The 17,976-nt window shown below is 35.1% G+C and overlaps 1 protein-coding gene across 1 annotated transcript; it reads left to right on the top strand.

The window, feature by feature from the left end:
* Positions 1 to 8,176: 8,176 nt before the first annotated feature.
* Positions 8,177 to 9,061, top strand: LOC110919122 (ATP-dependent DNA helicase PIF1-like). Its single transcript, XM_022163402.1, has one exon. It carries the CDS (start codon positions 8,177 to 8,179, stop codon positions 9,059 to 9,061), a length of 885 nt encoding a protein of 294 aa, XP_022019094.1.
* Positions 9,062 to 17,976: the final 8,915 nt, after the last annotated feature.

The following is a 17,976-nucleotide window of genomic DNA, read 5'->3' as shown; positions in this document are numbered from 1 at the left end:
TGCATGGCTTTTAGGTTGTCAAATCTGGTAATATAATCTAGGTCTTACACCATGTTGTTCTTCTTGTGCAATTTGGTAGTTTCAACAAGTATAAAGGTATTTTGCTAGTTATAATCTTCGTTAATTTTACATAATTTTTTCTATGCTTTTTAATATTCAATATCCATTAATTTATATTAACTTTTTTACTCATGGAAGACAACGCTCTCTAATGCTTTCCATATAACAAAACTGTTTATCAATGCTGACATAGAGGAGATTCGGTCATTCAAAACCAAGTAAATATGGTTTTAATTAATATGAACTACTTATTGATGTTGTTAAAATTTTAATTTTTTATTTTATTGTAAACAGGTTTGTGGAGAAGATATGTAAAACATCCTCTAATGGTCAGAAATCAATTGGTTCATCAGGAAGCATCAGTGTTGCGGACGACTTTTTAGTTAAGCATCCGTTTTCCAATTTCCATGATATTACTCTGTTTGAAGAGGTATGTATCCAATTTTAAATATTTTAAATAAATACATTAAAGACACTATTTTTATCAATTTATACTTACAATCTCTATTTTCCTACATTTAATTTCAGCCATGTAAGGTCATAGTTGTTTGTACCATCTTGGGTATTGATGATAAAGACGACTGGTATTACCTTGGTTGCGAAGAGTGCAACCGAAAGGTGGAAACAACTTTGGTCATAGATGAGGCTAAAGACGTTGCTGAGGAACCCAAGTTTAAGCTTGTTTTGGTTTGCTCAAATCCTGAATGTCCTAAGGAAGTTGTCGGTGCGACACCAGTGTAAGTTAATTTATCAAAGTTGTTAATTTATAATGGCTTTACTTATATTACCAGTTTTTACCAATGTTAATTGAATATATTTTGTGAACTACCTTTTGTCCATTTAGTTTTAGGATTCCGATCAGAGTACAGGATTCTGCAGCCATTACGTCATTGACTTTGTTTGACCATGAAGCCAGAAAAATGTTTGGCATGACTGCAATTCAGCTGCTTGAGAAGTCAAAAGTGGAACAAGTAAATTATTTTACATCAGTTTTATTTTAAGTTGTTATATATGGTACATATTAGTAATGTCGATATATGATATTTATGTTTTCAATAAATTTTAATTCACGTATTATAGGCATCTTCGGAAGAGAAAACCAAGCCCTATCAATTTAAGATTTTGAATGATAAAAAGTATGCTTTCAAGATTCAGGTTAGTCAATTAAATATTGACAACCACACTGATGGGTATGCTGTTCATAAGTTGGTGAATGATCCAGCCACTATTGAATCTTTGGAGAGCCGAATTCCAGCTGACCAGGTTAATTTATACCATATTTTTAATTAAAGACATGTCAGAAAATTTATTATTTTTATTGTCTCTAATTTATTATTTTATGAATTGCAGGGTGTGGACGAGCCAGATGCCGATGTTTCACTTAGCGATTTATCAACTCAAAATCCTTTTGCTCTAAAGGTATGTAATAAATCTTAATTTCATAAAATACCAAATTTTTTAAAGATTTTTTTTAGTTTCTAATGTTGAATATATGATACAGGAGGTTGTGGATTCTATTGGGGATAGCTTCACACCCGATTGCACATCTAAAGGTTGTTCAAAGACTTCATCTGCGGAACTGAAGGGTAACCTTGCGGATGTTTATGAAGTTGAAGAAACCACGTCTCTATCATCAACGAAGGTTAAAAAGACTGGTGACGTAGATGTCGCAATTGATGGTGTGGAAACCATCATGCTGGTTCCAAAGATTGAAAAGTAGTTAATGTTTGAAGTATGTGTTGCAAAAACAATTTGGTTGTTTTCCGTATTTTGATTGTTTGGTTTGGTTTGGATGTTTGATTGGTTTGGACAATTTTTGTTATGGTTGGTTGGTTTTTGGACAAAGTACTGTTTTGTTTTTTGAATATTGCATATGAGTTATAATCATTTAAGATTTATATTTTGGTTAAGTTATGTTTGTTTTATTGTTTTGCAAATTTGTCAAGTTTTATTATATAGACAAAAAAATGATAATCCAGGTATAAATTTTTTGTTTTACAAAATATTATTGTAAAAGTGTTATTGCTTTGGTTTTATTTTTAAATAGCAATTACACATTTCATATGAAGTAATTTAAATACTATATTAATTTTATAAATAGTAAAAATATATTTTTAAGAATCCTCAATATTTTCAAACTTATAATATCAGATTATAAAAAAACCACCGATTTTTAAATAATTTACCAACAAATAAAATTGGTAAGAATTTGTTTCCTTTTTTAAATTATATAACCGAAAATCTTTAATTCTCCAGAATAAAATCAGCGAAATATTTATAGATTTACCTCCAAATTTTTATGATTTAAATTGTTTCCTTTTTAAAACTTATAACCGATTTTTTTTTAAATTTTAAACTTTCCTTTTTTACAACACACTCCAACACTATAAGAAGCTCTCTTCTTATTTCATACTACACACACTCAATGTTTTAGTCTAAAACAAAACACCCTATCACAACATTCATGCATTTTTGAAGTTTGAGGTTTCGTAATTTCTCATACACGTAAGTGTTGTCTTTCTGTATTATACTTATACATTTAAGTTATTCGAATACCTATCTTAATTCATTTGCATGTTCTACATGATACAATATTAGGAAATGCCTAAACGTGCAAAGCCTCAAACGTTACCTTCATTTCCACTTCCTACTGCTGCCCAACCTTCGAATAGTATGTATTTTATTCTTATTTCTGTTTACAAATATAATAAAATTCGTATAATATTTAAATATGTTATGTACCATTAATTTTTACTTAAATTGTTTTACTTGGTGTTGGCAGAAGTCCTTTGTTTAACATTACAAATGGTAATGTTTCCAATGTTGTAGACATGAACTAATTTTGTTTTTATAAATTATTTTATTTTTATATGCATTTTATTTTTCAGTTTATCCTAATCAAGTTGAGCGTCAAGACTATGTTGTATGCAGAAAATTAAGGAAACTATATTTGGATAATAAAAGACTTAAAGCAAATAATAAATCTTCGAGTTCGCAAAATGTCAGTCGGTCATCCAACATTTCAGTATCCGATACAAATGATTGTCGTGTCGTAACACCAATTCGATCATCCTCTTATATCAATACCATGGATAGACGTATTTTGCCAACCACACCGTTAACAAGTCCGTACAAGGCGTATACATCAGGTTGGTCGTATTTATATACATATATAAATTGTGTTTATTATTAATATATCTTTCTTTTGATTAAAATAACTAATTATATAAACCATGTACATTTCATACCATCATTTTTTTTTGTTGCAGTTGAATATAGAAGAAGTCCATTATCTAATGTTACAAATGGTAAATTCTATTATTTTTTACGAATGAATACAAATTTTCATTTATAGTTTGATGTTTGATGGACATGCCTCCTTTTTTTTCAGTTTCTCATAATCATCTTGAGCATCAAGAATGTGTTAAACGAAAAAAAGTTAGGAAAGTATATTTGGATAATAAAAAGCCGCGATGCCAATAATAAATCTTCCACTTCAGAGAACATTATTCGGTCAACCAACGTCAGTATCCAATACTAATGAATGTCGTGTCGTAACACCAATTCGTTCATCTTCCACTTCACAGAACGTGATTCGATCAACCAACGTTGCAGTTGAATCTGGAGGAATTCCTTTGTCTGACATTACAAATGGTAAACTCTTTAGTTTTTTAGATAGGTTTAAAATTTTTAATGTATTATTTTGATTTTTTTATGGATATCCATATTTTTTTCAGTTGCTCCTAATGATGTTGATCGTCAACAATCAGCTGAATGAAGAAAATTTAGGAAGTCACATTTAGATAATAAAAAAAGTAATGTGAATAACAAATCTTCCACTTCAAAAAATGTTACTCGGTCATCCAACATTTCAACCTCCACTATAATTGGATCCCCGATCGTAACACCAATTTGTTCATCGTCTTATATGAATACCATCGATCGACGCTTTTGGCCAACCACACCTTTAACAAGTCCGTATGAAGCATCAACTTCAGGTTGGTGGTATTTTTAACGGATTTTAGATTTTTTTATTATGATTTTGACTTTTTTATTTTATTTCCTTGATATCAATGTATAGGTGTCAAAGACAATGTGAATATGTATATGAGTCCATGTTTTACATTCCAAATAAATACAGCTTCATCAACTCCACATTCAATAAATCAACCTTCGCTCTCAAGTGAAAGATCAAATTTTAAGACGATACGTAGAGGTAAAGGAAGGTTGTCTAATAAAGGTTGCTGCGTACATCCTATTCCAATGGTTGACTTATCTTCCGACGATCCTATTATTCTTCAACAATTAGCTGAAGATCCATATAAAGGAGTTTCTAATAGTAAGTAGCTTACACACTCACTACTTTAAATTTCATTTGAAGAACCTCATTATATTATTTTTGTAACAATGATCACAATTTGATATTTATATTTTTGTATAATAGATTATTTGGATCATGGAGATCACGTAGTTGTATGTGGCGTATGTAATGATAGCTGTGGAAATTTGAAGCCGGAAAAGGAAGGGTTTACTTAGGAAGAACAAGTTACATGCTTTGTTGTGGTTATGGAAAAGTACATCTTCCAGATTTTAAAGAGACGTGTGAGGAATATCAAAATCTTTTCAAGAGTTTAGACGACAAGAGCAAGCATTTCTTACTGAATATTCGTTTTAATTCTATGTTTTCCTTCACTTTAATGGGTGGTAAAGTTGATTCAAAAATAAATAGAGGAAATGCTCCATATGTATACCGAATTAGTGGCGAGAATTATCATTCATTGGGAAGTCTTCTTCCTAAAGAAGGTGCTGAACCAAAATTTGCGCATCTTTACATTACGACACAGATAATGAAGTTTGTAATCAGAAAATCGTACTTAGGTATTATTTCAAACCATTTCATTATTTCTTTGTTTGATTTATTATTGGTTTTATGCTATATAAATACTTACTGATACTTTCACTTTTGTATTACAATTGCATTACAGTAACTCAATGAAAGCAGCTTCCGCAACTTCTGATTTGCTTGACACTGAACTCATACAGTATCTTAAGGTGGTTTTAGATTCAAATAATCAGCTGGTAATCAGCTGGTGAAAACTTATAGGCGTGTACGAGATCGGTTGGTTGATAATCCTCATGTTGACCTAAAAATACGGCTTAAGGCAAATAGGTCTAAAGATGGTCGTACATACAACCTACCAACGTCGTCCGAAGTTGCTGCGCTTATAGTTGGAGACATTGAGGATGCTCTTGATAATCGTGATGTAGTTGTTGAGTCAAAGAAAGATGGTCTACAACGTATTAGCGAGCTTCATCCATCGTATCTCGCTCTTCAGTATCCATTGCTTTTCCCTTTTGGTGAAGATGGTTACCAAATTGATATTCTTCATAGAGAAGGAAGGGCATCAATGAAGAAGAAAGAGTCAAAATGTACAATGAGAGAGTTTTTTGCTTACCATGTTCAAGATAGAGTCAATCATTTCTCTTTGATTCTCAATGCTCGAAGACTTTTTCAACAGTTCTTGGTTGACGTGTGTACGATGATTGAAAGTGAACGATTACTATTCATACGTCTACAGCAAAGTAACCTCAGATCTGAGACATATGAGAGCCTTAAGAGGCTTGGACAAAATGGTAATCCAGATATGTCAAATGTTGTAACACGCGTACTACTACCGTCTTTGTTTACCGGAGGATCGCTTTATATGAGGGAGAATTATTATGACGCGATGGCCATTTGTAAATGGTTTGGTTACCCCGATTTCTTCATTAAGATAACTTGTAATCCGAAATGGCTGGAGATTAAACGATTTCTGAAGGACAAGAACATCAACCTGGAGGATAGACCGGACATTCTATGTCGATTGTTCAAAATTAAGCTTGACGCAATAATAAAAGACTTGCGAGAGAAATCTTTATTCGGCAACGCATCGGCAGGTAAGCATCCATTTAATTGAATTACTTTATTATAATATTATTAAAAATTAGTATTTTAGTATTAATTATCCTATTGCAGTTGTGTATACGATAGAGTTTCAAAAACGAGGTCTACCTCATGCCCATATCTGTCTGTTCCTAAATGACGAAAGCAAGCTTCCTTCGGTTGACCATGTTGACAACTTTATTTCTGCCGAGATACCTGACAAAAACTTAGATCCAGATCTGTATAATCTTGTCAGCGACTACATGATTCACGGTCCTTGTGGTGTTGCAAAACCTAATTGTCCGTGTATGGTAGAAGGTACCTGTTCGAAGAAATTTCAAAAGAAGTTCTCTGAGCAGACTACTCTAGATTCGAATGGTTATCCGGTATATAGACGAGCAGATTCAGGATTTTTTGTTGAGAAATCTGGTATTTAGCTTGATAACAGAAGCGTGGTTCCGTATAGCAAAACCCTTTTGAGACATTATCAGGCACACATTAACGTCGAACGGTGTAACCAGGCTGCGTCCATAAAGTATTTGTTTAAATACATTAACAAAGGACCAGATAGGGCAGAATTTGGTTTTGTACAAAATGCCGATGAAGGTCAGCTTGAAGATAGTAAAGATGAAATCAAAGAGTATTACGATTGCATATATCTATCAGCTTGCGAAGCTACATGGCGCATATTTGCATTTGATGTTTATTACCGGTATCCATCCGTAATGAGGCTTCCGTTTCATCTACTAGATAAACAAAACGTTGTATACGGCCCTGATGACGATCTTGATAGTGTTCTTCATAAATCATCTGTCGCTTCTATGATGTTTTTGGGGTGGATGGAAAAGAACCAAAAAGATCCGTTGGCGCGCAGCCTTACTTACGCTGAGTTCCCTACTAAATTTGTTTGGAAGCAGCAGGAAAGGGTATGGGATAAGCGGATAATAGGCAAAAGCATTGGTCGAATTCACTGTGTTAATCCTTCTATGGGCGAGGCTTACTTTTTAAGAATCTTTCTTAACAAGGCAAAAGGGCCTAAGTCTTTTGAAGAGATTCATACTGTGAATGGAGACGTCTTCCCAACATTTAGAGATGCGTGCTACGCTAGAGGCCTTTTAGACGACGACAAGGAGTATATAGAAGCTATCAAAGAGGCTACTACACAGGTTCAGGATACTATCTTCGTAATCTGTTTGCTACAATGTTGGCGTCTAATACATTATCAAGGCCGGAACATGTTTGGGAAAACACATGGGAGTACCTTTCGGATGGTATTTTATACAATCGTCAAAAGCTGTTGAGGATCGAAGGTACACAAATTGCTATTTAATATTTTCACATTTATGTCTTATACATAAGTGTTTATGAAATTCATTTATTATTTATAAGAATTTTAATAATTAAATAATTTTTTCATATAATTGTAATAGGTTTGTCTCTTCCAGAAGAACAAATAAGGAACCTAACGTTGCTGGAAATTGAGCGTTACTTATTACATAACAACTCAAGTTTAAGTCGGTTTCCGTCTATGCCTCAACCCGACAGTGAGTCAATATATTCAGCAGACAACCGTTTAATTGCTGACGAGCTTCGGTACGATGTAAGCGCTACTGCCATCGATTTTGATAATAATTTAAGAAGCCTAACTGATGAGCAGCGTTTATTGTTTGATAAGATAATTGCAGCAGTTAATAGTAATGCTGGTGGTGTGTTCTTCGTCTATGGCTATGGAGGGACTGGTAAGAATTTTCTATGGAAGACATTATCTGCATCTATTAGATGTAAAGGAGATATTGTACTTAATGTTGCATCAAGTGGTATCGCATCTCTTTTGTTACCTGGTGGACGTACTGCACATTCAAGGTTTCATATACCTTTGAATTTAACAGAAAACTCGATGTGTTTTATTAAACTGGACGATGATGTTGCTGATTTATTAAAGAAAACGAAATTGATAATTTGGGATGAAGCACCGATGAATCATAAACATGCGTTTGAAGCACTTGACCGAACAATGAAAGATATCTTCAAATGTGAGATGACCTTTGGTCGTAAAGTTACGGTGTTCGGTGGTGACTTTAGACAGATACTTCCGGTTGTACCAAATGGGGCAGTAGGCGAGAAATCGTTAATGCTTCAATCACTTCGTCGTATATTTGGAGTAGTTGCAAAGTCCTTAAGTTAACCAAAAACATGAGGTTAACCGTAGAAGCGAACGCATCTGATATAGAAGAGATTAAAGCTTTTGCGAATTGGTTGCTCGAGTTGGGGGAGGGAAAAATTAGTGGCAGTAACAATTGTGAGGTGGTTATAGATATTCCTGAAGATTTGTTAATCAAGTGCTCTGAGGATCCTATGTCAGATCTGATCGACTTTGTATATCCTTCACTTCTCCAATTGTACAAAGATAAAGATTATTTTGCTGAAAGAGCTATACTAGCACCAACAAACGAGGTTGTTCAAGAAATTAATGAAAGATTGCTTGCTTTGTTTCCTGGCGATGAAGTGGAGTATCTGAGTTCTGATAGTATTTGTCAAACTGATCAACCAAAGAACGAAGGACATGCGAGACTATATTCTCCCGATGTTCTGAATGGTCTTACAATTTCTGGTCTACCTAATTATCGATTAGTCCTTAAAGTTGGTGTACCTGTAATGTTGCTTCGTAATATTGATCAACAAAATGGTTTATGCAATGGTATGAGACTATGGATTACTAAACTTTATAAACGTGTTATAGAGGCTGAGATTACATCCGGCGGAAACATAGGGACCAGAACGTTTATTCCACGAATCAGTTTAACACCGTTGGATAAAAGAATTCCTATCAAGTTTCAACGACGACAATTCCCCTTAAATATATGTTTTGCAATGACTATAAATAAAAGTCAAGGACAGTCTCTATCAAGGGTTGGATTGTATTTGAAATATCCAGTTTTCTCACATGGTCAGCTTTATGTTGCGTTATCAAGAGTTAAAAGCAGAGCCGGTGTGAAGTTGATTATAGTAGACAAAGATGGTAATGTAACGAGTAAAACAACAAATGTAGTCTACAAGGAAGTTTTTTCCGGCATATGAATAGTTTTCTGTTTTTTTTCTTCCAATGTATGTATTTGTACACAACATTTCATTTCACAATAAATAATATGGTTTTGATTGAAGCCCGCGTATTACGCGGGCATTAACCTAGTATATATATATATATATATATATATATATATATATATATATATATATATATATATATATAAAGATCACATTATCCTATGTTATATCTATGATAACAAATCTATACCTAATAAGTAATGGTTATATCATCTATCACAATTATTTGAGCTCAACATTCTTTTTCTTGTTTCTCTTATTCATTCCCTTGATATTCTATGTGTTCATTTAAATAAAGTTAATTATAAAATGATAGTAATAAAACATATTTTTTTTTCTTAAATCTTCGATGGTAACTCGTGCAATAAATAAAAAGATAGTAATAAGAAAATAACTTTTCTTAAATCTTCATTAATAACTGGTGCAATACATATAAAAAAAAATCATATATGATACTCAATATTCTTGATTTATTCAACCTATGTAATCGATACACCGTAAGATTCAGACATAATTAGAGATATTCTTTCTCAAATTTTGTTATGCACAAAAAGTTATGTAATCTAATTTTAATATTTAAAGTTCATAAAGTTGTATAAACTACATGTTTATATGAATTAATGATAACAAGGTTTAAAAAAGTTCGCCGTGTTACGACGAATTTTTTCTTTTATTTAGTCTGTGTTTACATGTGTTTTAAAATCACTACGTGCGTGTTGCGAACGGAACTGCTGATAAGAATAAAAAGAAAATGTAGAAAAAACAATAATAGATAACCGAAAGAAAATCAACCAAAAAAGTTGTATGGTAACGATGTTGTTCGAATGAAACCCGTGGTCAGAGATGAGCAAATTGTTCTGGGCACCGGTACCAAATTTGCCGAACCGAAAGATTTTAAGTACCAATTCAGTATCGACTTTTGGCGTTCCTGGTACCGGTTCACTGTCGTTTTTTACCTTCATATACTGGTACCGTAACCGGTATTTTCGGTATCAGTACTGATTCTATATCGGTTGGCACCGAGCTCATCCCTGAAACTAAAAAAAGAAAAGATTAAAAGTTGAAGAAAATCAACAAAAAAAGTTGTACGATACCGTTGTTCGTACGGTAACCGTGATCAGGGATGAGCAAATGGTACCGGGTAGCAACACTGAATTACCCGAACCAAAAGATTTCCAATATCAATTTGGCACCAACTTTTGGCGTTTTCTGTATTAGTGCCGGTTTTTACCTTCATTTACTGATGGCGAAAAGGACCATCCCGGTATTTTCGATACCAGTACTGGTTCGATACCGGTTGACACCAAGCTTATCCCAACCCCTGATATTAAAAAAAGGATTAAAGTTAAAAAGTAAAGAAAATAACTATTATTATAATATTAAAATAATAAAAGTATTAAAAGAATAAATATTATTATAATGTTAAAATCACTATTCATTTCAATTCATTTAGTAATATATAGTAATAATATATAGTAATATATAGTAATAATCTATGGTTGCTAGCACAATTTGACATTTTTTACGTAGATTTTTTTTGATCGGTCAACGAATCCTTCAAATGGGATACTGGTGAAATTCACCATATCAGGATACACTCGCCTCCGAACCGGGGAGAACCCTCACCTAGGGCCGAAGCACGTGAACACTCGCCCAAAGGTACGACAGTGCGGTGAGGTAAACCCGCTCAGTTCAAGGATCAAACTAGCGATCTCCACCTATTTGCCTAGTCTCTCATCATCACCAGGTGTCACAGAAAATAATTGGGAGGGCAGGAATTGAACTTGGGTCCCTTAGAACACCAAGACTCTCCCTTAAGTAGATATATTATCTTGATATTTTTTCACATCGGATAATATATATATTGATTTTTAACTGATTTAAACAAAAATTTGTTAGCATATATTTTATATGATATATATATATATATATATATATATATATATATATATAGTGAAAGTGTAAAATACAATATCTCTTAATATACAATACGTACGAGATGAAATTACAACATGCGTAATTAGTTTTATAACATGCGTGATTAGATTTTACCCTATGCGTGATTTCTGATTTTGTACATACGTGATTATGTTCACGTGTGATTATGGTTTTCAACATGCATGATGTATAGTATTTCAACATGCGTGATTAGGGTTTTGAGTTTTATAACGTGCGTAATTTCATCTCGTACGCATCATACGTTAAAGAATCTTGTACGTTAACCCACCTCTATATATATAATATAATTTGGAAATTATGTATAGTTTTTAGGGTTATTGGATTTTATCACCCCCAACTATCACTTTGACGCCCACCACCCCCAACTAAACATTTGGGTTGCAATATCACCTCTCAGCTAAAATAGACTCTAACTGAGTTGATTTTTTTGGCTGACATGGCATATTTGTCTGACGCTGCAAGATGATATGGCGGTTCTCTCTCTCTCTTTTAACACCACCTCCACCATCACCTCCCACTACCACCATCACTTCCACCAACCACCAGCACCTCCTCCTGCCACAACTAGAAGTTGAATTCAATTTCCTCCCACCAATCACCATGTAAGTCCAGGAACTCCAATCAGATATCACAAAACACTAATCAAGATGCAGAATAACAAGAAAAGTGTAGAAGAAGAAAGGCTAGGTCGGTTATATTATCAAAAGTGCACACAACCTCTAAAGGGTTGTCTGGTACACGAGTTACAAGCAAAACAATCAACAACCTAATAATGACCTAGGTGCACCCTCTTTGTAGTCATATAGGTTGACCTATTACAACTGGGTCAAGCCCATACCCGCACACCTATAATAGTTCGATCAAGCCCATACAAGACATATAACCAACCCAAAACTAATAAACACAAGACAAACGTAAACCTATTAGTACATGTCCTTACAATATCCCCCAAGGTTTATGTTGTCTTGGCAATTCAAGCTTCACTTGCGTTTATCCTTCTTTTGTTGTTGAGTATAAGGAAGTTTGTTTCCAATATAAGGACCAAACAATTGGGTTTCCACTCTTGATCTCTGTCCAGACCACATCTTCAACATTATGATTTGAGCAATCCAACAATATACGATTTAGCACAAACTTTATACTTTGAATCACTCTGTATCTGTGATCTTCCTAGAAGCTTGATGTCATTCTCTCCAAAACGCATAAGATCTTTTACATCAGCAACTCTGTACTCTTCATGCTCACAGACAATCACAGGGCTTGACCAGCAACAGGGTCATACACCCAAAACTTGAAATCCTCCAGGCTATTATCTAGAAGATCCTAGAGCAATGGAATAGTCTTTGCCTGTGTAGTTGGAGGCCACATCACCGTCTTGAGTGGCTGGTTTGTTGAAGGATCGATAACATCTTCATGAACCTTGATAAATGATTGCGCTAAATTCATATCCTTAAAGTTTACCAGCGCCTGTCGCTGCAGCTTGTTGTAAAAGTTACACCCAATTTTGCAGTTATAATCTCTATATTGATCATGACATGGAGCTCGACTCAGCTCAAGTAAATCGACTGTTGTCCATGATTCGAAATCACTGGAGTTAGCGTAATACTCCACTTTCCCATTTCCTCTCTTCACCAAAAACATTCCATTTTCATCGGTGTACACCCAACACTGAATCCCAGTCCTATTGCCATAATGATCAGATCTATATGTGCCCGTCTTGATTACATATCTAACTGGCAAGTCCTGAAGTCCATAATTCTTTTCAGCACCCACATTCTTTATAACCACCTCCTTCTGCTTCCTTTTCTGATTAACTGTATGAGGAAGGTTCTGAATATATCTATCTATTGCTTCCTCGTGCTCCTTATCCATTTGTGCCTTGTCAGTAGCAGTGTACTCCTTAGGAGGCTCAGCAAACTCCTTTCCAAACCTTCCTTCTAATTTATGCTTAAGATCCATCACGACTTCTATAAGTGATCCTAGAGTTGTCTCAAGCTCCTGGATTTGTTGTTTCTTATGGGTTATCCCTTCCAAAAAGCTTGCGATTTGAATATCTTTGAATATTTATCCTCTTCCAGCGTAGTGACCCTCTTCATTAGAACTTCAACCTCATTATTTCCAAATAGATTCTCGCTATCTGGGTTGTTGGCTACTTCCTGATCTCTTTCTTGATTTGGCTCAGTTGTTGCTACCCTTTCATTTATCGCCTGTTGCAATAGCTCCGCTGCTTTTAACACATCAGCATCAGAGGGAGTATTGCTTGACCCTTCACCGGTCTTGGGTGCAGGCATATACATTGCAGCTCTTGGATTGGATAGAAACTCAATCATTGCGTCATTCATAGGTGTTTCAGAACCACGAACAACTGGTTCTTCAGCAATTATAGGTATGGTTGGTTCTGGGTTTGTGCTTGTCACATCAGTTGTCTCATGGCTGATCCTAGGATCTCTTCTGCTTCATTTCCTAGGATGAAGATCAGCCGTGGAGTCTTCTAATAACATGTCAGATTCAACAGATAAAGGTTCAAATGTTTTAGTGTGAGGAGGATCCACACTTAACGTTTGATCTTCAATAGACTTGTCTGCTGTGAGACTTTCAGCGTTAATCTCTGCTTCAATTTCACCTAACTTATTGAACAAAGAGTCATCCATCAGCATCTCTTCAAATGCATTCTCCTCTTCGCTTTCAACTCCCATCAAATCCACATTCTTAACCAGCTTGTTAAATCCAGGAGGAGCATCATCATACTCATCGGCCATAGCGGCGTTGTCACACCCCAACCGATGACGGAAACATCAGGGCGTGGCACTAGGCGAACCAGATTGCTCAAGAGATCCATAACAACTAATTGTTACCAATATTTTTAAAGGACAATTATCCCATACCAATCAACAAATATTCAACAAGTAATTATTACAGATAACGAGTTTCTCTCGAACAAAACTAATCCGACAACCTAGATTTGTATTGGTGTAGTTTCTAGACTGCCTATCTTGATTCTGCAAAAGATTAGCATAGCAACCGATCAACCTGTCTCATACGTTAAAATAAAGTCAATACATAGAACGTAAAGGTGAGTACACAAGTTTGCATAGCATATAGTATAGAGAAAAGCGTTTACGTATAACCAGCATGTATCACGTAACGGGCGAAGCATGTAACTATCTAACTATGTTCACACTTAACCACAAGATGGGCGAAAAACATTTACGCATAACCAGCATGTAGTGTTTTTGATATAGAACGTATGTAACACCCAAAAGTGCGTTAAAAGAAAATGGGTTCGGGTATACTCACAGTACATGTTTAAACAACTAAACACGACTTGATTGGATTGAAGCGAGCACGTTGGAGTTAGCCTGAGCATAGAACAGTAGCGTAAGCGTTGAACAGCGTGTAAACAGAGTATCGAATGGTGGGGTGTACGGATGGTGATCCGAACGGATGAGTACCCATTCGATCGGATGGTCATCCGAGCGGATGACCATTCGAACGGATAGCCATTCAAATGAGATGTGGGTGTTTGTAAATCGTTTTGAAAATTTGAAGTTTTTGTTGTAGCGTTTAAACGATGTAAAGTATAGATGCCAAGTCATTCGGTCGGATGGTCATCCAGACGGATGGCCATTCGATCAGATGGTTATTAGATCGAGAAATTTGTAGTTTGAAGCTTTGGTCAAATCGTTTTGAACAAGGATAAGTTTAAGGGATAGGTCACCTGGTCGAATGGTCATTCGATCGGATGGTTATTCGATCGGATGGCCACTCGAGTAGGCAATCTGTTGTTTTGAAAATTTCACAAAGTTTTTTAAGTTCAAAAGTTTGATTTTTAATGGAGACGGCGTGATGACGTGTCAAACAACGGAAAATCACCAAGATCTAGCTCATTCGATCGGATGGGAATCACCCCATTCGATTAGATTCACTGTTCCTGATGAGATTTCAGGTTCAACCCGTTAATCGGTCATCTCTCCGGTGGAAATCCGTTTTCAAGTCGGCTCTCAACTAGGAAATGAGTGGAGAGTCTGAATGTGTATGGATTCCATCGGTTTTGTGAAGAAATGTCACACCCCGACCACGTAAAACAACAAATCGTGGCGAAAACGTCGGGGAGTGTTGTAACATTGTTTCATAACACATCGAAAATTTAAGTTTTGTTTTATTGAATTGATAGAGGTTACAATGTCTTAAAAACAGAAATACACAACATAATTAACTAGTCTTGCATCTTTTATTGTCACTAAGGCCCAAGTTATAACAACCCTCGGTAAAACCGACACCCTCATAATATTTCTGACACCCTAATATATCCTAAAAATATCCCAATATGTCTTTATATGCACCCCATATGTGAAAACCGAGCCCAAAGTAGATTATAATATATATAGTAAATTAAAAACAATAAATAATAAGTTGAGGCGGGCAGCATGGGACCTCACCTCAACTTAACGCGGGCCGCATCAGGGTGTGAACCGGACTCCGCTGAAATCATAAGTTCATGCGGGCCGCGTATAAGATTGCCTAAGTTCATGCGGGCCGCAAGTGTCTCAAATGGTGGCGCAGCCCGGTGATGACATGTGTCATCATCGTGGCGGACCTACACGCTGACCCAGCCAAGCTATGCGTTGACGGGAGGTTGACGCGGGCCCCGTTAAGCCTTGCCTTATCTTACGCGGGCCGCGAGAAAGTCAAGATCAGACCCTATAAATAGAGGCCATCGGCTTCAGTCGACAATTCGTTCACAATTCACTTCTTAAATCACAATTTCTGTAGTGGCGTTACTATACCCGGGCATTATACCCCCTAAAATAGCGAGGTTCTGCTACGATGTAAGTATTATAACCCCTGGAGACGTATTAGATACGCTGCCCGATTGATCTAGGGTTCCGTAACGGCTGTCGTGGTTCTGCCCGATGTAGTCGTTGGAATGCCGTCTCGGGGAGGGTATTACTAATGTTAAAATGGGTTATTATACTAACACACGTGCATTTGTGTAAATTATAGATAATCACCAGGAAACCCTAAAGAATAACCTAAAACAGCAATGTGAGTAATCCTCTTTTTGTTAAATGCTTTTACAAAACCTTACATACTTTTCCATGCGATTGACAGTTATTGAGTATTTGTAAGAATACAATTATCGTGGGTATGTTGGGGTTTTGTATACAAAATTGGTTACAACCTGTTTAAGGAGTAACATTTCCACAAGTCGGGTGTCGACAGTACCAACGGGTGATAATTGATATAACTTGGAAACAAATGTAATTGCGGGATCGCCCTCAATACTGTTCACTGTGAATTTTATTTAAACCTGATTAAACTGGGATTCACTCACCAGTATTTCCCACTGACAAAATGTTTTTAAAACGCGTTTCAGGTAACAAAATGTGAAAGCTAAATAGAAGCCAGCTGGACAGCACTGGAGGCTTGGAAAAGTGGCAATAAAGTTACCTAAAAATAAAATGGATGTTTTTATTAAATAAATAGGATTTATTCCTATGAAACGTGTGTATTGAAAACTTGGGTTTTTACCCATATGTTTAATGTTATAAAACATGGTGGTTTACTCTGATTAAATATTTCCTAACTACGGTCCTGATGAAAATTTCCGCTGCCAAATTGGATAAATAAATGTGATACCACCGAAACTGGCTCACGGCCGCCCGTTCCCGGGAACTAGGGACCGGGGGTTGTGACACAAGTCCGCCTAAGTGTATCTTGCTCAATCCTATGTATCATCTCCTGAAAACACATGTGAAAATAGGTACGTCAGCATAAAAATGACTGTGAGATACATAGGTTTTATTGATTTAGGCTTCATGACTTGTAAGTTTAAAGAAAATGTTTGTCAAAAGTAAATCATGAACCTTGTAAAAAAGTTTTCTTTTATAAATTATATAAATAGTGACAAGAAATCAGATGATATAAAAGAAAGATGCACAGATAAACAAATGAACAAGCAAAATGAGTTTGTATAAAATGTGTTGATTGTAAAACAATGTTTCATGAAAATATGTTATAAGTGTAAAATGTATTATGTCAAACTTAAAATGGTTTAAACAACGCTACGATATGTAATACCATAAAAGCACTTATATATAGGAAGTACCAGCGGCGTATCCACCATGCTTTTATCTTATTACACACACCTCGTTATTTAAATCACTTACCAAACAAACCACCAAAATGTAATGTTCAAACAAATGTTGAATGTTATTGTGTAAACAAATGTAATTAATAGTGAATAAAAGCATTTATTGATTTAAAAGCATTTACTCAACCCTATAAGAATGAAATGTACAAAACAATGCATTTGATAAATTATAATCAAAAGTTATGTTTTGTAAAATAATGCATGCTTTACTGATACAAACATCTATGCGGTATTGTTAAACGTCTACATCCAAGCCTTGAGACTGTAGGATAACCTTAGAGTAAAGGTTATCAAAAATGTTTTCGGATTCGGTCATTCCTTCCACCCAAACAAACCTAGGATTTCAGGAATGAGAATTGTCAAGTCCTATGGTACCACTACCTACTACCGAGCGGTATGATCGGTGTTAATGAATGTATTAGTTTCGTTAAACAAACCAAATGTTATACCAAATGTAAGCATGTTTTATGAAAACAATGTACCTAGTATGCTAAGTGAACATACAAGGTAGAAATGTAAAACAATGTGTCCATATGCTACAAGAACATATGCAACAGAAATGCAATGTAAAACAATGTACTAAGTATGCACTAAATGGACATACATAGCATAAAATGTAATGTAAAATAATTTACTAACTATGCACTAAATGGACATACATAGCATAAAGTGTAATGTATAACAATGTACTAAGTATGCACTAAACGAACATATTTAGCAAAAACATAATGAAATCATGCACTATATGTGTACTAATGAACATAACAAGCATATG

Source organism: Helianthus annuus, chromosome 16 (genome assembly GCF_002127325.2).
Source record: "Helianthus annuus cultivar XRQ/B chromosome 16, HanXRQr2.0-SUNRISE, whole genome shotgun sequence".
In the NCBI taxonomy this organism is placed as follows: Eukaryota; Viridiplantae; Streptophyta; class Magnoliopsida; order Asterales; family Asteraceae; genus Helianthus; species Helianthus annuus.
This window is presented reverse-complemented; position numbering and strand designations above follow the sequence as displayed.

Coding starts and splice junctions, on each gene's coding strand:
- LOC110919122 (XM_022163402.1), top strand. CDS start 8,177: ATGAGGTTAACCGTAGAAGCGAACGCATCTGATATAGAAGAGATTAAA.